The 27702-nt window shown below is 49.6% G+C and overlaps 9 protein-coding genes across 9 annotated transcripts; 2 read left to right on the top strand and 7 right to left on the bottom strand.

The window, feature by feature from the left end:
- Positions 1 to 815: 815 nt before the first annotated feature.
- Z518_09231 (ATP synthase subunit delta, mitochondrial) lies at positions 816 to 1599 on the bottom strand (the record flags this gene model as incomplete). Its single annotated transcript, XM_013413187.1, has 5 exons — positions 816 to 848; positions 903 to 1081; positions 1135 to 1265; positions 1349 to 1371; positions 1468 to 1599. 5 exons carry the CDS (start codon positions 1597 to 1599, stop codon positions 816 to 818), a joined length of 498 nt encoding a protein of 165 aa, XP_013268641.1.
- A 2169-nt stretch (positions 1600 to 3768) lies between these two features.
- On the bottom strand, positions 3769 to 5305 carry Z518_09232 (uncharacterized protein; the record flags this gene model as incomplete). Its single annotated transcript, XM_013413188.1, has 2 exons — positions 3769 to 4416; positions 4718 to 5305. 2 exons carry the CDS (start codon positions 5303 to 5305, stop codon positions 3769 to 3771), a joined length of 1236 nt encoding a protein of 411 aa, XP_013268642.1.
- A 2983-nt stretch (positions 5306 to 8288) lies between these two features.
- Positions 8289 to 10993, bottom strand: Z518_09233 (uncharacterized protein; the record flags this gene model as incomplete). The annotated part of the gene is made up of 2 exons (XM_013413189.1): positions 8289 to 8457; positions 9150 to 10993. 2 exons carry the CDS (start codon positions 10991 to 10993, stop codon positions 8289 to 8291), a joined length of 2013 nt encoding a protein of 670 aa, XP_013268643.1.
- A 2218-nt stretch (positions 10994 to 13211) lies between these two features.
- Z518_09234 (uncharacterized protein) lies at positions 13212 to 13712 on the top strand (the record flags this gene model as incomplete). The annotated part of the gene is made up of 1 exon (XM_013413190.1): positions 13212 to 13712. The coding sequence occupies one exon, from the start codon at positions 13212 to 13214 to the stop codon at positions 13710 to 13712; it is 501 nt and encodes a 166-aa protein (XP_013268644.1).
- Positions 13713 to 14518: 806 nt separating this feature from the next.
- On the bottom strand, positions 14519 to 15169 carry Z518_09235 (uncharacterized protein; the record flags this gene model as incomplete). The annotated part of the gene is made up of 1 exon (XM_013413191.1): positions 14519 to 15169. The coding sequence occupies one exon, from the start codon at positions 15167 to 15169 to the stop codon at positions 14519 to 14521; it is 651 nt and encodes a 216-aa protein (XP_013268645.1).
- A 3804-nt stretch (positions 15170 to 18973) lies between these two features.
- On the bottom strand, positions 18974 to 21183 carry Z518_09236 (succinate dehydrogenase [ubiquinone] flavoprotein subunit 2, mitochondrial; the record flags this gene model as incomplete). The annotated part of the gene is made up of 6 exons (XM_013413192.1): positions 18974 to 19193; positions 19253 to 20641; positions 20691 to 20854; positions 20907 to 20980; positions 21032 to 21086; positions 21139 to 21183. 6 exons carry the CDS (start codon positions 21181 to 21183, stop codon positions 18974 to 18976), a joined length of 1947 nt encoding a protein of 648 aa, XP_013268646.1.
- Positions 21184 to 22419: 1236 nt separating this feature from the next.
- On the bottom strand, positions 22420 to 22860 carry Z518_09237 (uncharacterized protein; the record flags this gene model as incomplete). Its single annotated transcript, XM_013413193.1, has 2 exons — positions 22420 to 22481; positions 22536 to 22860. 2 exons carry the CDS (start codon positions 22858 to 22860, stop codon positions 22420 to 22422), a joined length of 387 nt encoding a protein of 128 aa, XP_013268647.1.
- Positions 22861 to 23824: 964 nt separating this feature from the next.
- Z518_09238 (26S protease regulatory subunit 7) lies at positions 23825 to 25191 on the bottom strand (the record flags this gene model as incomplete). Its single annotated transcript, XM_013413194.1, has 2 exons — positions 23825 to 25049; positions 25097 to 25191. The coding sequence occupies 2 exons, from the start codon at positions 25189 to 25191 to the stop codon at positions 23825 to 23827; spliced, it is 1320 nt and encodes a 439-aa protein (XP_013268648.1).
- A 366-nt stretch (positions 25192 to 25557) lies between these two features.
- Positions 25558 to 27220, top strand: Z518_09239 (T-complex protein 1 subunit delta; the record flags this gene model as incomplete). Its single annotated transcript, XM_013413195.1, has 2 exons — positions 25558 to 25608; positions 25661 to 27220. The coding sequence occupies 2 exons, from the start codon at positions 25558 to 25560 to the stop codon at positions 27218 to 27220; spliced, it is 1611 nt and encodes a 536-aa protein (XP_013268649.1).
- Between the last annotated feature and the right edge of the window lie 482 nt (positions 27221 to 27702).

Here is a 27702-nt window from a genome sequence, read left to right on the forward strand (position 1 = left end):
GGGATGGTGTTACGTCGACTAATTACCTCATCCCCCTCTTCCATTGGGCATGGTCTCATGTGGACGACCATCTCCATGAATATCCTTCACTCCCATCTCTTGACGCCCTTCTGGCAGGGGATGCAAAACAGGAATCTTTTCTCCGTCCGTGACCAGTCAAGGCATCGGAATCTTTGACTAGTGTCAGAACACGAGGAACGAGATTGATGGTTGGAACCCTGGTTTCGAGTGGTTGAACATCCTGAAAGGCTCGGATTCGATTGGCTACGGTGCCACATTGTGGACTTGCAGTCAGATTAGCAGTCCAGTCGGGCAGTGACTGAGAGGAGGGTGCTGACATTGCGAGCCATTCATGTTCGGCGATAAGTAGAAGCGATATTGTGGACATCAAGAATGAGGCTCACGGTGGAAAAAGGGGGATTGATTGTGTGGGTAAACGTTTTTGGTGCTCTATTCGCATGGGATCAGCGCGAGAAAAGGAGCCCTTTCCGCTAAGATAGCACAACAGCGACGATAATAAACAGGTAAGAGCGTCGATGTGTCACGGACAAGAATTGGTTGTGCCAGCTGCGTACGGCATGATGGCAGAACTCCCCCATAAGGAGATGCCTAGCCACGAGTCCCACACGCGAAAAGTTCACTGAATGTCAGAAATCTTCCACAACGCATGTTGGCGACGTCCAGATGAGGACGAAAACACGTGAAAAGTAACCCAGGGAGATTAAATTCCATCGACAAAAGCAATGAATCATTGACGCACTTCTGACTGTCTTCGCCGCCTTTACTTTGTATGTACAAAAGCAGTAATTGACCCCTTATTTCATTGCCGCCTGCAAGGACTCGAGGACCTGTAGAGTGGATTGTCAGCATATAATGAATCAGAGGAGACCCAAACTCTTTACCTCAAGCTCGATCTTGGCTTCAGCAACATCTTGTTCACTTCCTGTTCCACTGGCAACCTTCTGGGCCTCGGATATTTGTGATCGGACTGCCTCTTCGCTGAATTCCTCGATTGGGAAGCCTTCGACCGCGTTGATGCTCAGGACGGAGTTAGGTTGGACAACAGCAAATCCACCAGACACTGCCAAAGCGCATAAGCATCCCTGTGGTAGCTGGTAAACCGGCCAAACGTACAGAAAAATTGTTTGCTTCCACCACTCTCTTGGATGATTTCGACCAAGCCAGGTTTCAACTGCTCAATTGAAGGGACATGTTGCGCAAGAATACCCATTTCTCCGGACTCGGCAGGAATATTCACTTGTACGCTAGAGGTAGTGGGTTAGTTCGAAGTGGCTGTAGACTTGGACCAAGGAATTTTAGGATTGAAGGGGTCGGTCATAGAACGTACACATCTGTCGCGGTGTAAATAGCCTGAATGTCCAAGTAGTGTCAGCTCTGCCGTAGGAAATTCGCCGCCATTTTTCTTCCTCCCTCTCTGGAACTCGAAGGATGTGAAAAGGGACGTACCTGGTGAGGAAGGGCCAGAGAAAGCTTTATTTTGTCTGAGACCGCATCGGCATAGCCTCTGCGCTGAATTGGTTTCAGAGTAACCGCAGAGCCGGCACGTAGTGCTGCACGGGATAGCCTGAGGGCGCTCATGGTGACAGTGAGCAGAGAATTGCAGGAAGAGAAGCCTGTGGACGTCGTAGCAAGCTCCGATTGAGTTGTACTTCCAGCCTGTAACTGAAGGCTCCGGACGCCAAGCTACGCCTCCCAATACAGTTTAGTGGCCGGGAGCTGCTGAGCAGAAATAAAGTGGGCAGGTCAGCCGAATCGAGGTCGCTTTTGCCTTCCCATCCACGTCTTTGAATCTTTCCACCTCCCTTTTCTTACAGAATACTTTTGTTGAAAGTTGATGTGCACATATGTGCACGTAGCATGGCCATTGACTGACCTCCCAATCTAGACTGTTTCTGAATCAATCCACCTATTTGCCAAGTGCCTTTGGCCTGTGGCCCATCAATGTCAAACTGCTGATGTTGTCAGCATGCGGCACATCTCTTCTAGCCATTCGAGTCTATTTCGATGCAAGTGGCATATCGGAACATCAGGAACGGGCACAAGAAACCTTCAAAACTCAACTTGCAGGGTATCCATGTTGACACAAATATGAAGCAAGATTGGCGCACTTCGGACTGACAGCCTAGATCCCAGGCTTTTCCTGCCAGCATGATCCCAGACACTACGGGTATAGATCGGCCGGCACTAGGTTGGTGAAGTTTGTCCAATAGACTAGAAGCCTTCGCATTAGCTTTGGCATTGTCTCGGCCCCCCGTTTGGCCGCAGTCCTTTCGCCGAACGAGCCCGATAACGGGGAAGCAGTTTAGCCTTTCAGATGGAGACGACTTCGGTCCGCATGATTCGGCCAGGTTTTACAATGAGTAACTTCGATGATGGCTAAACACATATCCATGAGAATGGCCGGTTACTTCAAACTTTTTGTAGGGTGCTTTTCAAATTCCACAAGGCGCAATATACTACCAACAAGATGTCCTACCAAGCTCTAGCTTCACATAATAGTATTATTATGTTCCTGAAATTGTTGGTGACATTGGCTCTACCGGAGTAAATCGAAAGGGGTAACCTTTTGGAGGAGCTCACAGTGCTCTTGTGAAAGGCCTCCTTGTTGGCACAATCTCCATGGGGTGTTCCCCAGGTAAAGCTCGATGGCATCCTTGACAGATGAAATCTCGTAGACCAATTGCAGCCCAATTCTCCATAGATCGAAAGTCAAAACATTTGACTCAATGTCAAATGTTGAAGTATTGGAGGGCGATCAATTTTGACAACTTCGTTAGGCCGGTATGACCCACACTGGGAATGTAATGTAGGGCCTCCAGTCAATACCATTCGATCACTTGTCGACAACATTTGCCAGGGAGGAAGCAGATCCCTTTCGACACAATTGGAAAATTCTGCCGTTGAGGCTACCAAGGCACCCCACCCAGCGGAACTTTTGTATTGTGAGCGGGTGATTCTTCTCAATATTCTCATCCTGGCGTGATTGGGAATATCCATACCCGAGCTCCCCGTGGGGGCCGAAACACGCCTTGAGTTTTTCTTATCCAGTCATTGGTGTAAGTCAGGAGCCGAGGAAAACACTTGCCCAGCCTTAGGGGGTCACCGACCAGGAAAAGCGTACAAGCTTTGCAGCCCTCATAAAGAAGCCGATATGGAAGAGTTTCTCGAACAGCCTGATAAGGTAGAGGCATTGCTACCCATGCTTGTTCCCACAAGGGGGTAGCCGTACACCGGGCAAAGTGGAGGTCGCCAGCGAATGCTAGTGTAGTTGTTGTCCGCAGTCTGGAAGCGTTTGGTTCCAATAGGGTCTGTCGGGGGGAGGGGGGGAACATGACCATACCAGGAAGTTACTCCATAAAAACGTTGTTAACACAGAAGGGAAGGGGGGGGGGGAAATTTAAAAAAAAAAAATAGTGACACCGCTTCGACAAGTACATGGAGATACCTCGCCTGTGCTCTCTGACCTAGTAACCCAATAGCCACACTCTCTCTTGGCGACAAGGTCATGCATGAAAATTCTAAATTCTCCGGCTTGCGAGTCGGCAAAAGTAGTGCTGCCAAGACGGCTCTGATCCGGAATTGCAGAAACTTGGTGGTAGTTCCATTTTCAAGTTTCATGATATCGGGGAACAGAAGCTAGACAGACATCCTTCCAATGATTTCGAGTTGTGGGCCTTCTAGAACTTTGGTTTGATGTTGTCACAGGATTTCTAAATCAAATTGGGCGCTAACATTGCAGGGGCATAATCAAAGGTATAGCTCCTGCATGCCGGCGGGCAACTTGAACAATTCAAATCCTGAGTCAACTCTCTTGTTCAGTGGATTTTCGTCCATTCTTGCAGTTCCTGTTGAATTTCTTTCCCAGCGATCGAGGAGGCCAACGGCCCAATCCTGGAATGTCCGAGCGGCCTGTGGGAGGATATCTGTGCTTTCTTGCAAAGTTTGCCTAAACTCTACGAAGTCTTCCTCTGGCACAAGGAGCTCTTCGTATGTGTCGCTGTTGGCATCCAGGAAATTGCCTGGATCTGATAAAGCCTTGTAAAAGACTTTCATTGCCCGATGAGCCGTAGGTCCCCGTTTACTGCTAGAGTAATAGATGTCAGGGTTGAAGATCCAGAGAAGAAGGCCTTGTCGTTGGGTTTCAGACTTGGTGCCAGTGCCGTCATGGACAACAACTTTGCGACTAACAGAACTTTCAATGAGAGACAACAGTTGAGCACTGAGAAAAATTGCTGTCGAAAATTTTTCTGGACTTTGACCCGGTTCGGGAATGATTATCAGTCTCGATTTGTACAGTCTGTAGCCTGTCTCTCCTTCTTGACAAGAACCCAGGGTAGCCTTGCAAGTAGCGCATTGAAGAATGGTCGTCTCTTTTCTTGAGGGGTGTTTGATCTCCTGGGCCATGTTCTGTCAGCTGAAATGTACCTTGTGCAAATCCCTTCGCGCTTCCGGGCTCAAATACGCAAAGGTGAAATAGGAAGGCCCGTCTCAGTGTTTCTATAGTGGTATTTCATCCATCTCGGGAAGAAGAGGTTGAAATTACCATGTTGAACACATTGCGAAACTCGATGTGCGGCGAACGTATCAGAAACTGGATCAATGGGGATCTCAAATATTGAGATTGAAGAGCTTCCTTCTTGACGCCAGAACGATGGAAATGGTTTCGTACCCAGGGGTGAGCAACAATATGACTTACCCGAAGGCCAACGCAATCGTCTCTGTGCAGCAGAAAAGAAACCGTATCCACCAAACCTACACCAGGGCTGGCAATCACGTTACTCATGGCAGAAAACCCCTTGGACTGGTCATGAGGAACGTGTCCTTCGTGTGGCTTGTGGCAGAACCAAAAGTCCACCAATTCTGCCCAATGATCGCTGGGGAGATCCTTCCAGGTGATGACTTTCCCAGCAACCAGTATATCGGCGTCACAATTTTTGCATCGGTTGGCCGTTGTTTCCGTCAGGTCCCCTGCTGACCAAGGCACTTCAACCCCCCCGGGATTGTCAGTTGAAGACTTCAGCAGATCAACGTCGTCTATTTGCAACCGAGTCGAGATTTCTGTTGTCTTCTGCAGCGGGAATGTCACATTGGCCGTGCCGGAAATCTGAGTGGGAAGATAGATGCTGGAGGATTCACCATCGTGAAGGGCAGTGATGATTTTCTTATCGGAAGATAGGAGAATTTTGGTATGTTCATTCTTGTCCGTCTGAAGAGAAGCGTGGAGGGTTAATTGCCGAATGTGTGTCAACGCCTCGGCGTAGAGGTTAATTTTTGGCTTCGGCATGGTGTCGTTGCTAACGGCTGACGGTTCACCACGTCCCTAACAATCCTGAGGACCGGGGGAAGGAAAGGCGAACATGTGAATTCGAGGTAGGGCGGGGTCAGGAAGTTGGAAGAATAACGCGTCGTTGGGAGTGTGAAGTAGTGATGATGATTCCGTTTCTGGGATCGGAAGACACTAGTGACTAGGAAGGGCCCGCTGGGGGATCGACCGGGCGAGAACTTGTTTCTTCGAATCAGTTAACCAATTAGGCGTGGGCTTGAAGGGGCCGGAGTTCACCTTCAAGGACAAATGGCAGACTGTCTCGCATCCGTAGCAAGTCGACTTGCAGGGATGCTAGTTCTTCGTCTAGGGAAAGGAGCACAAAATGGTTCTAAACTAGTTTGAGGAAATGGAAAAAGAGGTATGAAGGAATAACACGAGTAGTGCTCCAGAGATCCTGGCAGAGGAAGAGCACAGAGGATAGAGGGTGTGAGGAAGAGAGGGGAGGGACCCTGACGGAACTATACCGCCACATGGCAGCCAATAGTCAGCCAAGCAAGAGGCTGGTGAGCAGCTACGCTGGGTACTTCGCAAGCGGTATTTATGGTACAATGCTGCTTGTATTGCCTGCCACTAGGAGTTGCTTTCTCGCGGCTTCAAAGGTACCTACTGGAAGTCAATAAGGACGTACCGGTATTAAGGCACCTACGGATCGTGCAGGGCAGACAATGACTCTCTGCGGTGAGTGGGCACCACCGGACACGGAAAAACAATGATTCATGACTTTGTTTCCGTCTGGCACGACTAACAAGCACTCGACATTGTTCTTCCCCCATCTCGCCTCGGCCTGAAGATTCATCCTTGCGGTTTCTGCCACGGTTCCCCGGAAGCAAAATGCCCCCTACTTCCTCAACACCACCCTTTCTTCCCTCTCTAGCCCTCTCGTCCACCCCAGTCAAAGTCACCAGTCGATAAAGCTTTTTCATGCCTGATACCCTGGCCCCCGGCGGGCTGATAACAATATCAAAATCCACCCTTGCGCGATAAACAGATAGCGCAGCCTTGAGAGGGAATAGCCCCCCCCCCGAGATCCACTAGTCCAATGTTCAAACAGAGTAAGGCTGCTGATGCCATGGGGGAAAACTGCTCGAGTATCCCAACCAGGGTTTCACAACAGATAGCAAAAAGGTCTAGTCTAGTATCTGCTGATCTATGGAAACCAGGAAATCACACCGAGACATGGTTCTTCTCGTTCTTCTTGGTGCTCCTCCCCCCCGGCAAACTCAACTAATCAAGGAACGTTCTCCGTTTGCTCTGCCACCCTGGGGCCTTTGATTGCCGTTCGTACTCAATACAGGCATTCCATACTCCGTACGCCTTCCTCAGGTCCTTCCAGCCGGCTAGATGCACCCACCCTCTACCAGCTTCGCTTTCCTGCATAATTCCCCGTCAAACCTCTGCACGACCGAACAAGGACATATTGCTGGCACACCTTCTGCGCGAGATAGATCAAAGGACTCCTTTTCAACAGGGATGTCCGCACTTGTGGCATCTTGTACCTGGAATGACCCATACTTCTCGCCCTTTGTCCCTACACCGAGGACATCGTACTCCGCTCATCTTTCGCCCGGAGTTTTGTCAGCCTTTGCTGGGAGTCCGTTTCCACCCGTACCTCTTACCGGTCGAGTAAGCACGTTGGGGAATCCATCTGGTAAGGACGCGAAAATGCATCCGTGTCTCCCATGGAATGGGGTGTCGTGAGTGGGATGTTTGCCCAAGGTCATGGTGTGACGAGTATAGTTGGAATATACCAAATAAGAAACGGCCGATCTGGAAAATGGTCCTGAGGAAGATCGAAAGAATGTGGATCTATGAGACGTAATTGATATTAGTTTGGGACGTTGACTTGCTCTCTTTTATATCTCAAGCCTTGCAAATGGGTCCCCGGATGCTGTGGCTCAGGGAACTGTCCGCGTGTCATCTCCCATGAAAGGTGAAATTCTTGCGAGCGCCACCAAAGCTCACATAAGTAATGATACTGTACAAACGGGCCCCGAGTCACAAAATGTATCGTCCATAAACTCCTGCTCGGTTCAAACTGGCACAATCAGAGTTTATCCAAATGCCATTATGGTTTTGATGCCCAGCCGGTCGGACGCCTTTTTTTTTTTTTTTTTTTTGACAATCAACCAAACTGCTGGTGACGTTAATATTGCGCAAGCTGAAGTTTCACGAGGATGTCGGTGTATTGGTATCCAGGTCGATATATATCTGGCTTGTGAAACTCGAGCCTTCAACACCAACCCTTCCCGTCCGCCTCACGCTTATCCATTATTCAAATGCGGAATCAACTGTATCAGGCGAGACTGCGGTGCTAGAACCATGACCGAGCCAGAATCAGAACTCTGCATCTCGCAACAGTAGTGGCCAACAGGATTTAAGCATGAAAACGTTGCAAATGGGTGGGTCTCAGGCATTTTCGGAATCAATCCAGTACCTCTTCCGAGGAGTGAGAGGTGGCTTTCTGCTTGAACACTGTATCCTAGGGGCCATATGCTGCAACGAGACCAGTACAGAAGGCGGGACCTCAGTGCAATGTTTGAATCCGGGGCCACGGTTCCTGGGAATCTATGTGAGGAAAGCCATTGGTCGTGCAAGAAAAAGACTTTGGTCCTCGAGAGGAAGGCTTAACGCCTCCGAGCCATCTTGGCGATGCATAATTCATCAGCGCCAGGATCCCGCTGTCCAAGGACTCAAAAGTAGGCAAAGGTCATGGCGCACATGACTCCTATTCCATGTCTCATCGGACTGAATCAGACCACACCATTTCCAAAGCCATATGCTTCAGTCCGATCGTGATGGTGAGACGACTTGTGGATGGCTGGAAAATCCTTTAGCAGGTTCACGAGATGAGGAGAAAACATGGTGGTCGAAGTGGGGGGGGAGGGGGGGGGAGCGGCCGGGTACCAAGACCTCGCTTCAAAAACACCCCGTCCGTTTAGCTTCAAGTGAGACGTTTGGATATATGGACAAGCATTGCGCCCACCGACGGCATCCCCGTGGAATCGAGCAAATGAATAATCCGATAACCGGATTGAAGGCGGTCAAGCCGAATACAGGCCCATGCGAGCAAATGGTCTTTGCCAATCGAACGGTCGTCTTTGACCTTGAGTCTAAGTCATCCCGTCAGTAAGTGCCAATGGCTAGGCTGTTGCTCAAGGCCACGATATGACATGTCACATATAATATTTTCTCAAAGAAGGGGAGAGGAAGGATGTGGCGAATGTGAGAGCAGAGGTCAGATTTTGTGTAACATGATCGTACATGGGAGCATCATGCAAGAACAATTTCACGCCGAGCCCAGGGCCACATAAGACCCGACTTCGGCTTATCGGGTCCGTGGTCAGCTACATATTTCAGGACAACGCAAGATCTGTACCGGTCCGCTGCTGTTTGAGAATGCGTGTCATTGCATAGGGCACTGCAGCCTTTTTCTCCCACCAATGCAGGATGACACCACAGCTCGTAAAGCAAGTCGGGAAACTTGCTCAGTACCCATTTCAAGAAGGACCCACAAGTCCCATGCGCGGAAGATTCCGGCACAGCCACCGGGTAGCCAAAGGGGAGGTCCATGGTTAGAAAGACGGGTGGGGAGGAAGGACAAGCAAAGCACTGCCGGAGCGGGACAAACTTGCGGTGAAAGGATAAAAGCCAGGAACCGCACTGGTCTCGATTGCTCGGGGTTCGGAGATATCAAAGGAGACAACCAGGGTGCCAGATGGACGAGCAACTTCTCAATAGAAAATTATTCCGAGAGAGATAAAAAGAAAGGGGGGGGCATACCGGTAAGTAGAAACACACGTACCTGAAAAAGCTCAATTGATCAACCACGTCCGGGACGTTCATCCAGCTCACTTTTTCGCCGCCAAGATCGGGAGAGTCTGTTCGGTACGTAGCAGACCTACGTTTGTAGAAGCTTTCGTCGACTTCTTCACCGCCATAGATGTCTGTTTCGACTTTCGCGTTGCTCGCATCATTGGCACTTCTACCCTGCCCGGGTGGACCGTGGGTGTCGACGTGCAATTGAAACTTGACGTACGGCTTCATTTTAGGACCATGCGAGCTATCCTTGTCGACTGGTACTGGCAATCTTTGCGCCGCAAGCAGAGTAATTTCAAGGTCTAGCTGTTGCTTTCTGGGCAGGACCGCCGCGTTTGCATCTTCAGATTTGTTGACTTCGTTGCAGCGATAGCCTTCTGGCTTGAGAACCCAACCTCCAGATCCGGCAAACATACCTTCGTTGAGCATCATACCTTTGTCCATTTTCTGCCAGTTCAAAGCTACCATTTGTGCACCCTGCCGCCAGTGAAAGGTGGGATCAACATTGGAGCTGTTGATCCTGGTTCCTTTAGGAAACACCCGCATGAGATAGTGCTTGTTGTGGTCAAACAACGCCGGGCCATAGGATGGATCCGCGTGCATGGTATGTACCTTGTTTTCCGACAGACTAAAGACATGTGTGGGTATAGAGGCTTCCGGCTGCGAAAAGTGCTTGAATGTATATGCCCGAGTGTAGATGCCGAGTTCAGAGAGTGCAGTGAGGACCTTGGATGCCTTCTTCTTCTTTTCTGGCGAGGTCGCTATTCCGTCTTCAGTGGTTCCGTCAGTGGATGTCGATATGACATGCTCGACTGGATTGTTGGATTCGCCCGTCTCCGTGTTCGGTGACCATTTGACTTTGATTAATATCTTTCCCCTCACCGCCTCGGGTGAAGGGAGAGCCAACGCATCTGACACTTTGGTAATGTCCACCAGGTGCTCTGCCCAAGTGTCTCGCATGATCTCGACCATGACCTCCTGCTGTGCGAGTGAAGCATGGACCTCGAGGGACACAATCAGAGGTAACTTTGTACTCACGAAGGCCGATTTTTTGATGGCGTCACAGACGGAGCGGAACGTGACGGAATGGGTCAAAGTGTAGCCATGAAGGACTCGAGGCTCGGCTTTGGAAGGGAGCGAGGGTGAGGGTTGTGGGGATAGGTAATTCGGATTCAAGGTAGAGGACGTTTCGAATTGTCGAAGCGGAGCAGAGCCATCGGACTGGGTCTGAACTGGGCTGGTCGGGACAGGGGCGGCAGGGATGGGAGGCTGACCACCGTTGGCCAGAGATCCTGAACGAGAACGAGAGCGCATTCTCGCCGCTCGAGCTTTGACTCTGTTCCACCGAGAAGGTTTAGAGTCAGATCGATCTCTCCCATCTCTTGAATAGCCTTGCTCGTCCTCTTCCTCGGAGCTGCTGGTGTCCGAATCACTGCCACCATCCCACACATCTATTTCCAGGCACCTACACCCCCGATTGAGCACATTTGTGTAGGCGTCGGTGCTTGCGTCGCCATAGAGCTGATGGCCCGAGAGATATGTATTGTGGCTCGAGCTGATGTAGTAGGCAGAAAGAGGATAGCTCAAATCATTGCCAGTTGGGGCAGACATGGCAGTTGACTTATCCGAGGCCATATAAGTGAGGAACGAGGCCTCATCAGGAAAATTGTGACCATCTTGAGACCGTTGATCCTCAGGCAAGCTCTTGTGGGCCGATATCAAATGTGAGAGTACAGACTCCGAGAAGGGCGCAGGGGAGAACGTCGCAGCCGTGGACGAAGACTCACCGCCGCCCGCAGCACGAACAGGCAGCGTCTGCCTGGTCGACATGGCAAACCTGTCTATCAGGAGATGCTGGAGGTCTGTAGGGAGGTTCCTGGTGTCAAAGAGATGTCCAGAACAAGGGTGGCCTGATCAGGCAAAGAGAGGAGGGCTTTTATGAAAGCGTTGAAGAGGAGGGATGGTATCGAGTGAAAGGTGGCACGGAGATGTGCTGAAGAGAGGAATGAGAGATGGACTGCCGCATGTCGTTTGATTCCCCCGTTACAATGAAGGATCAGGAAAGTTGGCAGGAGGGAAGGCAGAGGTGCAAATGAGCTGGATGCGCTGGCGCAAACGCACCTGAAAGGGATCAACTATCATGATTCAACGGCGACGCGAAAGCACCCAACTAAAAGCACCACAGAAGTGGCAGCGTGGATGCATTACCTAAGTACCGAGCCCCTTCGCATTTTGTCTCAAACGCAGAATGGCGTATGCCAAGCATTTTCTGTCAGCCTCTAAAGGGGCGTAATAACGTGTTCAAACTCACCCTCTGGAGTCCTTGTACAAGTGAATGATCAGGCGGATGGGATCTAGAGTTAACACCAGCAAGAATAAGAAGTCGCTTCCTCAATATAAGTCATGCATCCTCCGTATATAAATTTCCTCGCAGGGTCATGATGGATGGGTCCGTCCCAGGCACCTTCCGCATTGTAAGGTGCATAACCCACTATTACCGTTGGTATTCACCCTCAGCCTTCGTGTCCAGGTCAATATCGAAACACTGGTATGTACTGTATAATAAAGTGATGACGACAACTACTGTAGTTGCCATCATTCGGCGCCCAAGCTGCTGGAAAAGCTCAATCTCCAGACATGGTAATTGGGGACAGCGGACGACATTTCTACTGGATTGCAAAATTCTCAAAAGCCGATGGTGTGGAGCAAGGGATTGTCGGACCAGGACAGCTAAGAAAGTCACGCGACAAAGCTGCGCTGCGACCGATCTCACGGGTATGTGACTTCGAACAAACCCCTGGCGAAAATAATCCTCCCTTGAGGGAGGATAAAGTCACCATATGAAAGAGTCAGTGGTCAAAGAGTCCAACAGAGCATCATACTCACCCAATGCCTATGTTTTGCGCCCTCGTGGACCTGATGTGGCCACAGTGGATACCTAGCTTCGAAGCATACAGTGAATCACAAATATGAGCATCTGCCTACTGGCCTTTGGTCTCGTCTAAGAGCACAGCCAATCCGTCCGTCAGAGAGAGCCATCACGTCGACATATCCAATAGCATGACATTGAGGTCTCATGGAGAAATCCATTTCGCGTCGAATCGCACGCCTGAATTGCATGGCCAACGTTATGACCATGTCCTTTGACGCAACGAACTCTGCAAAACTGATAGTACTAGGAATTGGAAAAGAAGGAGGAGGAGGAGAAGAAAATGAAAACATCATGCGATGTTTTGCTCCAAAGCTGTCACACCTCCAGACTTGTAAGTAGGATCTTCCACGAGACAGCATGTTGAGATGTTCCTTTTGTTTTTTGGCTCCCTTTCAGCTCCCTTCTTGCGCTAGCAATGGCTCGTAAATCTCCTGTTCCTCTGGTATACCAAAGTCATGGGAGTTCTCTGAGAAGCCAGAATCACATCATAGACTCTACTTCGCATGTCTCTTCTTCATCATGTGTTTTCCTTGCCCATTTGTCCATTTCACAATGTCTCCTCCATTCTACATGCTCTCATGCCTCTCTTTTCCCGTGCTCCCGAATTCCACACCTACAAGTACCTAGGCATCTTCCGCAACGGAAACATTTTCCTTTCCACCTCTCTAGAGACTACCTCACCACTGCCCAGTCCTGAACAATCACTAGTGCCAAAAGTTTGCAGTTCTCGCCGCCGACAAGTGGATTACCATGGCACAACAACGGTTTTTGAGGCTGATCCGGGAATTCAAGCTTCCTCGAACCTAGACCAAAACACTTTCAGCATAATCGTCACACACAACAGCAGTTTCAACCCAAATCGTCGTGGCGGCTCGAGGTGACCATTCTTGGCTGCCATGGCAGCTACAGCTAAAAAAACATCAAGCATTTTCGAGTGTTGCAGCAGAGGCATAGAGCGCTATCTTGAAAGAAGGATTAGCAAACCATGGCCCGAAGGCAGCCGTTCTGACCTTGGCGGCGGAAATCAATACAACCGAGTTTGATGGATTTGAGGAAGCTTTAGACGCCTTCGAAGAGACGGAATCTCACCTCTACTTAGTTGATCTTGCTGAAGACATGAGAAAAGGCGTCGCCGCCTGCCAATGGAGAGAGTTAGCAGACATCACGACGGAAGACATATTGGATTTCAAGAAGGTGGAAGGTTGGGGTATGGTTGGAGTTGGACAAAGGCAATCTCAGTGCACCCATGGTGTTCCGTATGCACTTTGGATCTTCAAGTTGAAACCTCAAAAATGTCAGCTCATTACCTTACCCACCAATTGGTCATCACAAGAAGACTGTCCACGACTCCAAACATTAGAAGGTTGTACCCTAGCATTCAATCGACAAAACTTGCATCTGCTCGTCACATTCAACAAAAACACACAAATTCGTTGGCGATATGCGATGGCGATGCGTGTATTGGATACTCCGCTGATAACTAATATGCATCTGCCGGAGCGGCAGACCATAGAGTATAGCCTGGAAGCTGTTGTCGATGAAGAGTGGAGAAATTTTGAGGCCGAGATCGAAGGGAGTGGTGTCAACAGCAGTGACAGAGACGACATGGAGGAATAGAGCTAGGAAAATGTCAGTTTGCGATCTCCTTCCAGATCAAAACTTCGAAAAGGATCAGGGGTCTCTACTGGAAGAAACAGCCGGAACTCTGCTTGTTTCCGTTGAGATGGCTTGAGCTGGAACATTTTGGAGACTACCGGGCAAGCATGAGAATCTTCACAGCAGACATCGCAAACATACCACGCTTGAAAGTTGATCAAAGTACAGACACTGCTCGCTAAAGGCATGGTGGACAGATGGTTCAAACCGGTGGGAGAAAGGGTACATCACCGAGTCAAGCTGATACTTCCGATATGACCAGGCCGGACAGTAGAAGCAGCCAACATGGCTCACGCACGATGGAAGCTTTCCTCTCCATGGATATCGATCCAAAGCACTCCCTACTTCGGTAACCATCGTTCGGACAATGTCAAAGTCTCCTTACATAAAGCAGAGCGGAAAGATCAAGGCAAGTCCATGATAAACGGCAGCCACATCTGTCATCCTCCCTCGCAAGGTCGTCACACAATACTCTGAAAAGGGAAGAGAGAGATTGATCGAAAAGGTCATTCAAGATCATAGAAAAAATGAGCTTCGGATTCAGAGACTTTATCTGGGAATAGAATTCCCGAGCTCGTCCGCCGTTCAAGAAGTGAAAAATGGTTATAATGCATTTCATAAAACACGTTGGCCTCAACTTAGTTTTCAAGTGTGAAGACTATGTTTAGCCTGATGAATTTTTCCCAACAACCACCATCCACCAATAATCTTAACACGATTTCCATGTCCAGGAGAAAGATGCCGTATGCCATTCCAACACCCATCATCTATGCAAGATCGCATGCCCAAATTCCTGAAGCCAGAGCACAGCCAATCTTGGTGTATGATGTGCTTGTGAGGATTTCGGCATGGCCAGTCTGTCCGGCGTGATTCCAACCTTGAGCGAGGGTGTCGCAGATGCCATCCAAGCCGGGAAGCGTGGGAATTTCGCAGAGCCATCCACCAACGTAGACACTCTCGAAATTGTCCGCGTTGCCAGGGGCCAAAACCTGAGCCATGGTGCCAGGGTTCAATTCGTGGGTGAGGGTCCCGCCACTGTCGGTGGCGGTCTTGAGGGCATTACCCTCGAGAGTGCTGTCCTGGGTGAGAGCAGGGAGACCGCCAGCAGAACGCCATTTGGAGACAATACCCATGTAGCCATCTGTTGAACCCGAGTCGGCGGTGGTAGTGGCAGCAGGAGCCTCGGTAGTCGTAGCAGGTTCCTCAGCGGCAGGAGTAGGAGTGGGAGTGGCAGTAGCTTCGGGTGTGGCTTCGGCAGTCACGACGACCCAGGTAGTGGCATCAGGGCTCTTCCAGTATCTATTAGGACCACCCCACCATTGGCGTTCAACGAGAGAGCCATCTTCAGCAGGGGCGGGCAGCGCCAAGGCAACGCCAGCAACGGCAGCCAGAACAGAGATCGTCTTGAAGGAATGCATGATTGCCGGTTTTGGTTTATTTAGTTTGGCTGGGTTCGGGGAATTGTGAATGTCGGGGCCGTATAAGGAGTGTGGTTGGGCTGGTAATGAGTGTATAATCCTCCGGGGATGAAAGAGTGTAGGGGACAAGGAGTCGAAGGAGAGAACGATACAAAAAGTCACAGACTTCGATATTCTCGAGGAACGTGAAGGACCAACAAAGGAAGTATATAGGAAGGAAAGAAGGCGGAAAGAGGGAGAAAATATACCAGATGATGTTGAATGGCGTTGATCCTTCTTTGCCATTCAGCCCCCCAATAGCCAGCCTTGACCACAATTGTGAAACAACCACACCCACTCGCGGCCCCACCATCTTTGTCCTGCCCAGATTGTCGAGGCGTGAGATCTCTGCCACGGGTTGGCCAGACACAAGTGACAATGGGCGAAAAGTGGGGAACACCCAGGGAACAGCCTTGGCCTCTAACGACTAATACGGTTGGTCCGGGGAGGGCCAAGTCACTGACAAGGCACAAAAGAGGAAGACAAAGGTCGCGCAGGATTGGCATGTTGATGCAGGGGGAAAGGGAGCAATTCCTGGGACTGGCCGGACGGTCACAAACCTTTTTTTTTTTTTCTTCTTCCCCTCTACCTCGGAGAGACATTGACAAGAGCATGGGACATGGAGACGTCATCCTTCAACTCCGAGGCTCGAATGCCGTGGCGTTTATGATAGTTTGACATGTGAAGTTCGTGTCAACCATCCAGCTGATGACTGACCGCTTATATCTCTGACTGCAATACTGAACAATGCTCTGTATCCACATGAACGACGCATGCTGACCCGGGAGAGACTTTTGCGATGCGCCAACCGGGGGATGTTTACTCAGCTACCGATATGCCCGGCGATGAACATCCCATGCTCAGTCTAACCGGTTATATACTAATCTCCCTACTAACATACTAATTCTGGATTAGCGGGCCTCTTAATTCCAAACTGCTAAGCCAAATTCGACCTCTCTTCTAACTCTATTCATCCATCGGTGTCCTCATTGACCCCTATTTCCCCTACCCACAGCCTTGCCTGGCACCGCCAAAAAAGTGAGCAGCCCGGTTCGAATTACTATTACGTAGGAGGTTTGCAATTTAGGGGAGATTGCATCTGACGAACGACCACGTTCTTGTCTTGGTGATCCAGACCCGTGCTCGATGGGCTGTCGTAAGCTCGCCTCAAAGAGCCGGAAGACAAAGCGTGCAGCCACCCGAAGAAAAGCCTCCATGATTATTGACAGGAATTAGCTGCTTTTCGTTGCAAATATTTAGCCACGTTCCAGAAACCGATTTTGATTGAAGCCAAAACAATAGACATGGTTATTGAATAACTGCGTCGAGTCAACATCTCAACCCGACAATGAACAAAGAGGGTACCTCATGCAAAACAAATTAGGAGAGCACAAGCACTTCGCCCATTGTTACTGATCAATCTATATCTGTGATGGACCCATCCCCTATCATTCGAATTTCCAATGCTCTTGGAATCCTGGGTCAATTCCATAATAATAATACGTTGCAAAATGAGCCTTTCAAGTGTATGCGGGCACATAACGCCCAAAGCTCTGCCATAACAAACGACCACAGTTGATGCTCGGGCAAGCAACGTAAAAATTGCCCTGAGTTCGGGCGGGTACTCATCCGGACCGTGCCGCTTTAAGACCGACCTTGCCAGTCGGGTGCTTCCTAGATCAGCATTCTACAATTCGTCCCTTAAGACATCTCGAAGAGGCAAGCCGAGCGACCTGTGGAGGGCGTTCACATCGCTGGTTCTGGGCAAGCGCAAAGTTTGTAAACAAGCTTGAGGAATTTCTTCAAAGGTTCGACCACGTAGTTTGGCGGGGGCAGCAGATAGAAGCATACGTTTTGGCGCCTTCGGGGAAAAAAAAAAAAACAGCATCCGTAAGAGCGCTCGAGGAATCCAGGATCTTCATCCGATTCAGGGCCTTCAAAAGCCGAGCGAAATTTTGCCCATGAACGCTGCACCTGTTCTACAGCATCATGTAGACCATATTGTATCTACTCTGGTTCGGTTTCTTCCAGCATCTCGTTAACGGCGAAAGTCGTCGACGTTTTCGTGTACTTGGTGGTTTGATGACTTGATTGGTACGTGTGAGTCAAAACTCGTACGATGGTTGAAGATCTTCTCGAAAGTAGTACGTAGAGCAGCTGGCCGCAATACCACTTCGCCTGAAAGATGCACGTCGATCGTAAAAGTTTTGTCAAACGTTGCCCCACACTGGGGGACTTCCGCAATGCCAGCCACCGTGCGAATGTACGGCGCAGACGATGTCTTAGAATCGAGCTTTGACATGGTATCTGCTGCCTGCGAAAGTTCTCATCTCGTACATCTCGAGGGCCCTTCTTGATATCGTCAATTGACGCTTCTTTTAATGCAGCTCATGAAGGTCCTGCACAGATGCCCTGAGTTGCCATCGCACAAAGATATGGACGATGGCATAGACTTGTGCGTCTCTGTTGTATCCCCGTGCGAAACTGGCTCTTTGGTGCTGTCCATCACCACCCGATCCGTCATCGTCATCGTCATCGTCGTCCTCTTCTTGTTCGTCGACGTCAAACGATTTGGGCTCTTCGCCATTCGTCACAAAAGTGATATATATCGGTTGGAGCACGTCAAATCCGTGTCCAGTGTAGCGGCTGATTTGAGTAAAAGTTCGAGTTGACGATAATGCGATGGTATCGACGAAGACGCTACATGATGCTTGTTTCGTGTAAGGTGCAATGACATCATCACACTCGCGGCAGTAATTTCTCGACGGACTCGGATTTGCCCTCTGGTCCAAGTACGAGCTCGGTGGAATGTTATACACAGAGGGATCGTTTTCTTAGTGTTGTCTTCGGCAGCAGTAGCGCTAACGCAAGGGCGGCTCGACGTGGGTTTGCTTCAATGTCTTGCGCTTCATCCATAAACCCACCACGGTGGTGTACGTAACTTACCGTTCATTCCCATTCGTCTTCCCCTCGCATTGACCCAAAAGCCTTTCCCTGGCAACGACACAAAGATCCCACAATTTCTATCTAGGAATACATCTCGCAGAGAGTAATCAAAGATGTCAGTGCGAACAACATCTCGCTCACAGGACGAAAAGCTTGTCAGAGAATGGGGTTTCTCACACGTATTCACGTGGACTGATGGGCCGTATGTCATTCTTCATCGCATCATCGTCATCATCATGTCGCCTCTTTTCCACGCTCCTGTTGCCACTACTGCTTAAAGAGCTCAATGGCATAAGACATTTGCTCATGGATAACATATAGCAATGCATACTATCCGCCCCACTCCCACTCAGGTTTAACCACCCATTTGATCCGTCGAGGATCTTTGACCATAACGTACCCTCAAGACCCGAATCCAACCAAGGAGACATTCGGCGTGGGAGCCAGGATAGATGTTCCAGCGGGCAAGGTACATGAGGTCTGGATGGGGGATGAAGGTATCTCTTCCTGATGATGATTAATGCAATGCAACTTCTGACATCGAACAATGGCTGCTGACGATTGCTCCTGAAAACAGGCTGTGAATATGTCATCGGAGAGTAGCGAGAAACGAACAGCATCCCAAGCTACTGAACCTCGGTCTTTTGACATACGGTATCATGATGTGACGATACTTTCTTTTTTTTTTTTTTTTTTTTTTCCCTTTCTTTTCTTACGTTGTTTTTCTCTGGTATAAAACAGCCTATCGACACGCATAAACGAACAAAGGCTCAAATCGCCCATTTCCATTCTCCAGATCAATCTCACCAAGGAGGACATTTAATATGTTCTCTTGAATGGTGGGACAGACTTGCATTCATTTTCATCCAATGTATGCATCGTCACAGCTCTGTAGCCAAGTTCAACCTTTCCCTGCGGCGATTTCTGCCATGAGAGTGTGTGCTTCATCCAGTTTTCATCATCACGATCTGGGTAGTCTTCACGGGCGTGAGCACCGCGAGATTCTTTACGGTTAGCTGCAGAGGCAGCTGTTTGGGTCCTGTGGTCGGAACAGTCAGCAGATGTTTTGAGTAGCAAAAGTTATGGATCAATACGTACGCGCAAGTCAACAAGTTTCTCAACTCGAGGGTTTCCACCAGATCCGAGTTCCAGATCATACTTCGGTCCTTGATGCCCACATCGTGGAACATCTGATCAACCTGATTGATCTTTCGAACACCTTCGTCCAAAGATTCTTGAGTCCGGAAGACGCTGACATCAGTCTGCATGACCTTTTGCATGGCGGATCGAATTTCATATGTGCTCCGGGGACCCTCCGAGGTTCGGATCTTGTCGAGCACGTTAATTGAATCGGCACCGGCATCAGCCGAGATCTCTTGATGAGGCACGCCCGGCGAGAAGTTGTCGCGGATCGTGTGTGAGACAGCTCGTCCGAAGACAACCAAGTCCAGGAGCGAATTGGCACCCAAACGGTTCGCGCCATGGACTGACACACACGCCGCTTCACCGCAAGCAAAAAGCCCCGGAACCACTTCGTCTTTGCCCGCATCATTGACGCGGAGAACTTCACCAGTGTATTTTGTCGGGATACCACCCATGTTGTAATGGACAGTGGGAAGAACAGGGATGGGTTGCTTGGTGACGTCGACACCCGAGAAGATAGAGGCCGTCTCGGAGATACCTGGAAGTCGTTCGTGAAGGATCTCAGCGGGCAGGTGGCTGAGTTGAAGATAAATGTGATCCTTTTCTGGCCCCACACCACGTCCTTCGCGAATTTCCATGGTCATTGATCGCGAGACCACGTCACGAGAAGCCAAATCCTTAGCAGTGGGTGCATATCGTTCCATAAACCGTTCACCCTCCGAATTCAGGAGATAACCACCTTCACCTCGAGAGCCTTCAGTGATCAAGCAACCAGCCCCGTAAATCCCGGTGGGATGGAACTGGACAAATTCGAGATCCTGGTTGGGCAGACCTGCACGAGCAACCATAGCCATACCGTCACCGGTACAAGTATGAGCAGACGTGCAGCTGAAGTATGTTCGACCGTAACCGCCGGTCGCCAATACGGTGTTCTGAGCCCGGAATCGATGCAGGGTACCGTCTTCTTGGTTATAGGCAATCACGCCTTTGCATGCACCGTCTTCCATGATTAAATCCAACGCAAAGTATTCGATAAAATAATTGGTGTTGTAATTCAAGGATTGACCGTATAATGTGTGGAGGAGGGCGTGACCGGTTCTGTCGGCCGCCGCACAGCATCTGTAGGCTTGTCCCCCCTTTCCGTACTTTTGCGACTGACCGCCAAACGCTCTCTGATATATTCGACCATCTTCTGTTCGGGAGAATGGGCATCCATAGCCTTCGAGTTCGATGACGGATCGAGGGGCTTCGCGAGTCATGTAATGGATGGCATCCTGGTCACCCAGCCAATCCGATCCTTTGACGGTATCGTACATGTGCCATCTCCAGTCGTCGGGGTGCATACTGTGATGCTTGTCAGCCGGGGCTGCCAGTTGTTGATGACTCCACTCACTTTCCAAGGGCAGCATTGATCCCCCCCTGTGCCGCCACCGTGTGACTTCGCGTAGGAAACAATTTGGATATGCACGCAGTATTGAAGCCTGCTTCCGCAAGTCCGAAAGCTGCTCTCAATCCTGCGCCGCCAGCGCCCACAACTACCGCATCATATTCGTGGTCCTGCCAATGTCAGCCGTAGGCCAAGGTGCAATATAGGCTTCCAATTTCATACAATCACAGGGTATTTCTGAGAGACAAAAGGCGAGGCTTCTTTAGCTCGTAGGGGCTGGTTGGCAATGATTCGGGCTTTCGCTCGTCAGCGGCGGAAATGCAAACAGGAGAAGGGATTATCCATACCTGCTGGTCTTGTCGAGGAGAATTGCCTTCTGTATTGTCTCAAAGTTCGAGGGAACTGGACATCGGATCAGTATCGGATCGACGGGCAGACTAGCTCTAGAGGGTACCTTGTTACTTGGAGTCAAGCCCCGCAAGATGCTTGAGGAGCCCATCTTGCAAAGCCTTGAGTCATGTAAGAGAGGAGAGCGCACAGAGTTGAGCAAAGCCGCCACAAAATGAGAGCGCGGGTGGTAGTGGGAGAGGAATAGGAAACGGAAGTGTCAGTCTTTCAATGATTTAGCTCGGATGCTCGCAGCCGCGGTCTTCTCGTCGTCTCTCTAGCGGTTTTGCCCGCAAATGCCACCAGCCAATCACAAGATCTCGATTTGTCCTAATATACGGTGGAGCATTAGGTAACTTAGCCTCAGGTGATAGGGTCCCTTGCAATACAATACCAATGATACACCGATCTGCCTAAAGTCGTAACTCGGCCAGGAAAAACTCCAGACTGATATCAATCGAATAATTCATCACTATTACCGGCGTCGTCTCTAGGCATACCGTCTTTCCTATCCAGTCCTACAGGGAAGCTACCCGAATATCGTAGAGAATGAACCCACCCATTGTTGGTAACCACACTATCCACGCTTTCTTAAGGTCGAAAAGAGTTGCCTTCAAGGGTCTCGGCTGTAAGTATCGGCAGTGCGAGGTATACAAACTCGACTAGATGTTCTGGCAACTATCTCTTTGATTGACATGTCCATAGACCGAAGGAAATGCCTCATTGGTACCAAATATGTGTCATGCAGTAGAGACGGAAGAGAAATTGAAGATCTCCTCCTCTTCCTCCTCCTCCTCCTTCTTCCTCCGTATGGCTTGCTCAGGTACCAGTGCTTCATTGCAATTTCAACAAATTCATCAAGGATACCAGTTGAAATTCTTCTGACAACACGTCTTCCGCAGTACGCGCCAGTAAAGGGGCAGTTGGTATTTACAGTCTAGTTGCAACTGAAAAATGCTAATAAATTCGGTTGTAAAGTAGAAGTCTGTGAGAGCCAAAGATACATTGGGTGGGAAAAAAGAGAACCGGGATCGTAACGTTGCTGTCCAGTTGATGTCCAAAGGCAAAGACCTAGAGCATTCGTCATGCCTACTGCTTTTTCTGTCAAGTGTTGGAGTCTAGAACAAAACTTGTCAGGGATCAGGAGCCCAGGCGGCTAGACGACGACACGACTTTATAGCTTATTCCCGATTCAGAATCCGCTTTTCATATTCGTAGCACAGGTCATTGATTTGGGTACCCCTTCGAAGCGGATATTCATTTCCATCCAATCGACACCATTGCGTCTCTTCCCGCGATCTTCTCACCGGCTTCAATTTCAGCCCCTGCGCCGAAAATGTCCAGTCTTTCATGCATCCGACCAGAATGATGGGGACGCCCAGACAGAAGTGGCAAAACTTGATGTATCCACTGCCTTGATTAGATATTCGGAAAATAAACCACAGGCCTTTCGCTCTGACTTACCTTTTCTCCGTGTCGTGCAGTCCTCGCTCATCACGTTGGGGACCCTCTCGGCCGATGAAGATCTTCTCGGTGGCAGATAGCAGGCTTTCTTGGTCGGCGTGTTGACTGCCTTGCTCCTGAAAATGCAAGGACCATCCGGCCGATCTTGATCATCTTCGACTTGACCTGGGGGATTTTGAGCGTGTCTCAAATCCATGAGAGCTCTTCGATATGCTTTAGAATCCATGACCTCGTCACCAAAGTCGAGACGAGTGTCAGTAATGATAGAAGAAAGCTCAAAGACGGAACCCATCTTCCCGCTAACCAATAATGGTTCTCGGTACATGGTGTTCCCTCGATGGACGACTTCCCTGCCACAGTGAAAGATCTCTTTTGGCCATCGGTTGCAAGATGATATTATAGTCCTGTGTGTGCTGCTTCACTCCCGTTAAAGAGTCACTAAAAAAAATTCGGTCACACAGATCAGTCTCATGGATAGTGGTATCCTCGCCGGGCTAATGACGTCCGTGGACGCTGAGATGACAGAATAAGCAATGATACGCCATCGCAACCGTCGACTTGGATAATATTCCTAATGCGTGGCCCCATGCGTGACCCCTATATGAGATTATATCTTACCTCTGACAGTCTACAGGAGCGACGGGATCGAAGCCGGCCGACGACGAATCTGTTGCGACAGCTCTTTCAAATTATCCTGTTCAAGCACAAACTTGAATATTTTGGGTTTCAGTTCGCCACTCTCGGTCTCATTCGCAAGGGGGGCCAATCCGCTCCTGAAGAACAGACATAGTCAATCTGCCTCCGAGTAGTGCTATTTGAAGGCTCTCTGACAGAGCGTCCACCTGATCATGAAGGCCCACCACCATGTTCCGCAGCCTTATCAATGAGGCGGAGATGACGGCGTATTCTGCGGTCATGGCCGAGGGCATGGAGCTCGCACTTCAGCAGCTGTAGCTGATGTTGGATGCCTTGAAGTCACGAATCCTCGTCCCACCGCTATGTCAGGATTAGAGAGATAAGATAGAACGGTGCAGGTATGAGGGTGGTTCATTCGAAGTCTACATGGCATGCGAAAACTTAAACACACTCGCACACTGGCACTGTATTAATGTGCGATTGTCCACATCGGATTGAAGAAAAGGCGCTCGAATTGTCCACACTCAATTTATCTAACTGCCTTCGTATGGTACAAGTCCTTTGGGGAAGATCTCTCGCTTCCTTTCCGCCTTGCCCCGATCCTTAAGCAAATGCAGCGCTTGAAAACAATTCAACATTCGCCCACCCATGCTCTAGTTGTACTGCATGTAGGTTGCAGTCGAGTTGAACTTCAGATTGCCCTTGATGACTTTGTCCACCGCTGCCAGGAAATCTTTTTCTGTGGCGACCTTTCTTCGTGCTCGGATTGCAAACATACCCGCCTCTGTCGCCACGCTTCTCAATTCGGCTCCTGTGGCGTTCGGGCATAGTCTCGATATTAATTCCCATCTGATGTCACGTTCCACTGACATGGATTTAGCATGGATTCTTAATATGTTAGCTCGTCCGTCCAGATCTGGCAATGAGAATTCAATTTTGCGGTCGATACGACCAGGCCTCATGAGCGCTGGATCGAGAATAGAAGGTCGATTGGTGGCGAACATGACTTTGATGTTACCTCTTGAGTCAAAGCCGTCGAGTTGTGTGATAAGTTCCAACATAGTTCTTTGGACTTCATTGTCACCCCCAGCACCATCGTCGAATCGGGCACCGCCAATAGCATCGATTTCGTCGAAGAAGATGATGCAGGCTTTCTTGGTCCTTGCCATTTCAAACAATTCACGAACCATTCTTGCACCCTCGCCAACATATTTCTGTACCAATTCCGACCCGATGACTCGGATGAATGTTGCGTCAGTGCGATTCGCAACGGCGCGCGCGCAAAGTGTCTTTCCAGTACCGGGAGGACCATACAGTAGAGCACCTTTGGGAGGGTCAATGCCGAGACTCACGAATCGCTCTGGCGAAAGGAGCGGCATCTCAACTACTTCTCGGAGTTTCTCAATTTGTTCTTTGCAACCGCCGACGTCCCCGTAAGTCACATCAGGTTTGTCCTCCACAGTCATCATCGTCACACTGGGGTCAATCTTGGGCGGCAATGGTAGCATAATGGAGTATTTCTGTCGATCAACCCCGACACGCATGCCCTCCTCGATATCTGTAGGACTGACTCGTTCTCCCAAGTTCACGACAAACTTGGCGATTTGCTTGACGTTGATAACGTATTTGCTTTTCTCGCTATCCTTCTCATCTTGTATGATCTTTGTACATCGAGCGACTTGCAGAGGCTGTTCTTCGGACATTCGTTGACGGTCGGCGGCAACATCCCAGAGATGCGGGAGTGCAAGACCAGTATCTGATTCCTTGACGCCAATTTTCTCATTGACACTCTGTTGCTTCTCCTTGATTTGCTTTTCTAATCGCTTGAGGGCTGCGGCATATGGGGCTGCTCCGTAAGTCTTGAGGACTTGTATATCCCTGAACGCGGTCAGTTGAAGATCTTAGTAGATCGCAGAATGACATACTCGTCTGTTAAGGGAGTGATCTTCTTCTCCGGTTCTTCATCGTCGGCGAAATTCTTCTGGTATTTCTCCCAGCTTGAGCCCGTTGCGCTAGGCATTCTCGCGGGTGATGGGGACGCAAGGCTAGATCGGAAGAGAAGTCGAAATGAAAGGGAATTCAACTGCAGGTTACTTGAACGCTGGAGGAAAAGCCAGGTTGATATTAGGAAACAAGAAGATGGGCATGGAAAGCAATGAATGATGCGTCCGTAATCGCCGCGTGCCTGGATTCCTGCGTCTCGAGTGTCAATGCTCGGCCCTAAATTTACTCTCCAACTTTTTGATGTCGAAAACCACACGGCCACGACCACAACAACCGCCGCCGCCACTACCACCACGAACTGAGAGAGCAGCTTCGGACGTGTTGCAAGATCTTTTATTCTCTACTACAATCCCCAATAATTGTTGATTTTTATCCAGCAAATATGGCAGCTGCTTTGGGCATCCAAGGCAATGCCGGAAATGCAGCCTTCAAGGTTCGTTCTACATCGAGACACTGGAGACATATATTTCTGACTTGACAAACAGGACAAAGAGAAGCCAATGGCTGTAAGGACTGCCAATATCATGGCAGCCAGAGCCGTTGCAGATGCCATCAGAACCTCACTTGGACCACGAGGAATGGATAAAATGATACAATCTGGCAAAGGAGAAAATCTGATCACAAATGATGGCAACACTATGCTGAAAAGCATGAGTGTAATGCATCCGGCGGCAAAGATGCTGGTAGATCTCAGCGCAGCCCAGGATATCGAGGCTGGGGACGGTACAACGTCGGTGGTTGTGATTGCAGGAAGTCTCCTCGGCGCTGCCGACCGATTACTCTCTAAGGGAATACATCCTACCATCATTTCGGAGTCATTTCAGAGGGCTGCCGCCGCGGCAGTCAAAGTGTTGCACGACATGTCGCAGCCAATCTCACTATCTGACCGTACAACCCTCCTCCAGGCCGCCTCGACCTCTCTTTCTTCGAAAATAGTGTCACAGTATTCAGGCCTGCTTGGTCCAATGTCCGTGGACGCCGTCCTCAAGACAATCGACCAGAAAACGGCGGACAATGTGGACTTGCGAAATATTCGAATCGTTAAGAAAATCGGTGGAACAATTGAGGATTCGGAAATGATAGATGGACTGGTTCTCAACCAGCCTGTGATCAAGAGCAGCGGTGGCCCGACCAGAATCGAGAAGGCACGGATGGCCCTAATCCAATTTCAACTCAGTCCACCAAAGCCCGACATGGAAAATCAGATTGTTGTCAACGACTACAGACAAATGGACAAGATCTTGAAAGAGGAGAGAACATATTTGCTGAATATGGTCAAGAAAATCCAGAAGGCAAAGTGCAACGTGCTGTTGATCCAGAAGTCCATTTTGCGAGACGCTGTAAACGATCTGTCATTACACTTTCTGTCAAGATTAAAGATCATGGCCATCAAAGACATTGAGCGGGATGAGGTGGAATTCCTGTGCAAGAGCACAGGATGTAAACCAATTGCCAACATTGATACCTTCGCAGAGGACAAGTTGGGTAGCGCCGATTTGGTTGAGGAAGTCCAATCGTCCGGAGCTCGATATGTCAAGATTACAGGCATTCGAACGGCGTCACCACAAAACCAAACGGTATCGATTGTTGCGCGGGGTGCCAACTCACTAGTCTTGGATGAAGCAGAGCGTTCAATTCACGATGCGCTCTGTGTCATCCGGTGTCTGGTGAAGAAAAAAGCACTCATTGCTGGGGGCGGGGCACCGGAAATCGAGATCGCGCACCAACTGTCGAAACAGGCACGGGAGTTGACGGGTACCGAAGCGATATGCTGGAAAGCGTTTGCGGATGCAATGGAAGTAATTCCTACGACTTTGGCGGAAAACGCAGGCCTGAACAGCATCAAAGTGGTGACAGATCTTCGACATCGACATGATATGGGAGAGAAGAATGCGGGCGTCAGCATACGAACCGGAGGGGTCAAGACGAATATTGCAGATGAGAAAGTGTTGCAACCTCTTCTTGTGAGCACCAGTGCCATTGAATTGGCGGCTGAGACCGTCAAGATGATTCTACGGATTGATGATATTGCATTGTCACGATGATAGGGAATCGGTGGAGGCTAGATAGAAATGTCTAAGGGCAACCCAGAATCAAAAGTGTAATGAAAGCAAATGCAATGCATAGCGTGGCTACGGGAATGAGTCTACCTTTCAAAGTTTGGAAACGCTTTAAGCTTTTGCATTTTGACTGAACGATGGCTGTAGAGGTGATGTGGCAGAATGTCAAGATTTTGCTACTTTTATTCAGCTTCACCAAACCTCCTTGCCATTGCAGTTCATCGTACATGCTGACAGGAGACTCAAAACCCCTAGTCGCCGCCTTCGGATTGTAAGTCGTCTACTATTTCCTTTGACTGCCCACCAATTAGCTGAATTCTCCCATGGTATCTCAGGCCCTCAATTCCTCGGCACATGTCTCTACGAGGATTCTGGATCCTGACTTCTTGGGGTTATATCAGAGGACACCCTTCTGGCGGCAGGATCATAACGTTATGACCGTAAGGCGACGTTGTACCAAAATTATT

This window comes from Rhinocladiella mackenziei (assembly GCF_000835555.1).
Source record: "Rhinocladiella mackenziei CBS 650.93 unplaced genomic scaffold supercont1.7, whole genome shotgun sequence".
Classification (NCBI taxonomy): Eukaryota; Fungi; Ascomycota; class Eurotiomycetes; order Chaetothyriales; family Herpotrichiellaceae; genus Rhinocladiella; species Rhinocladiella mackenziei.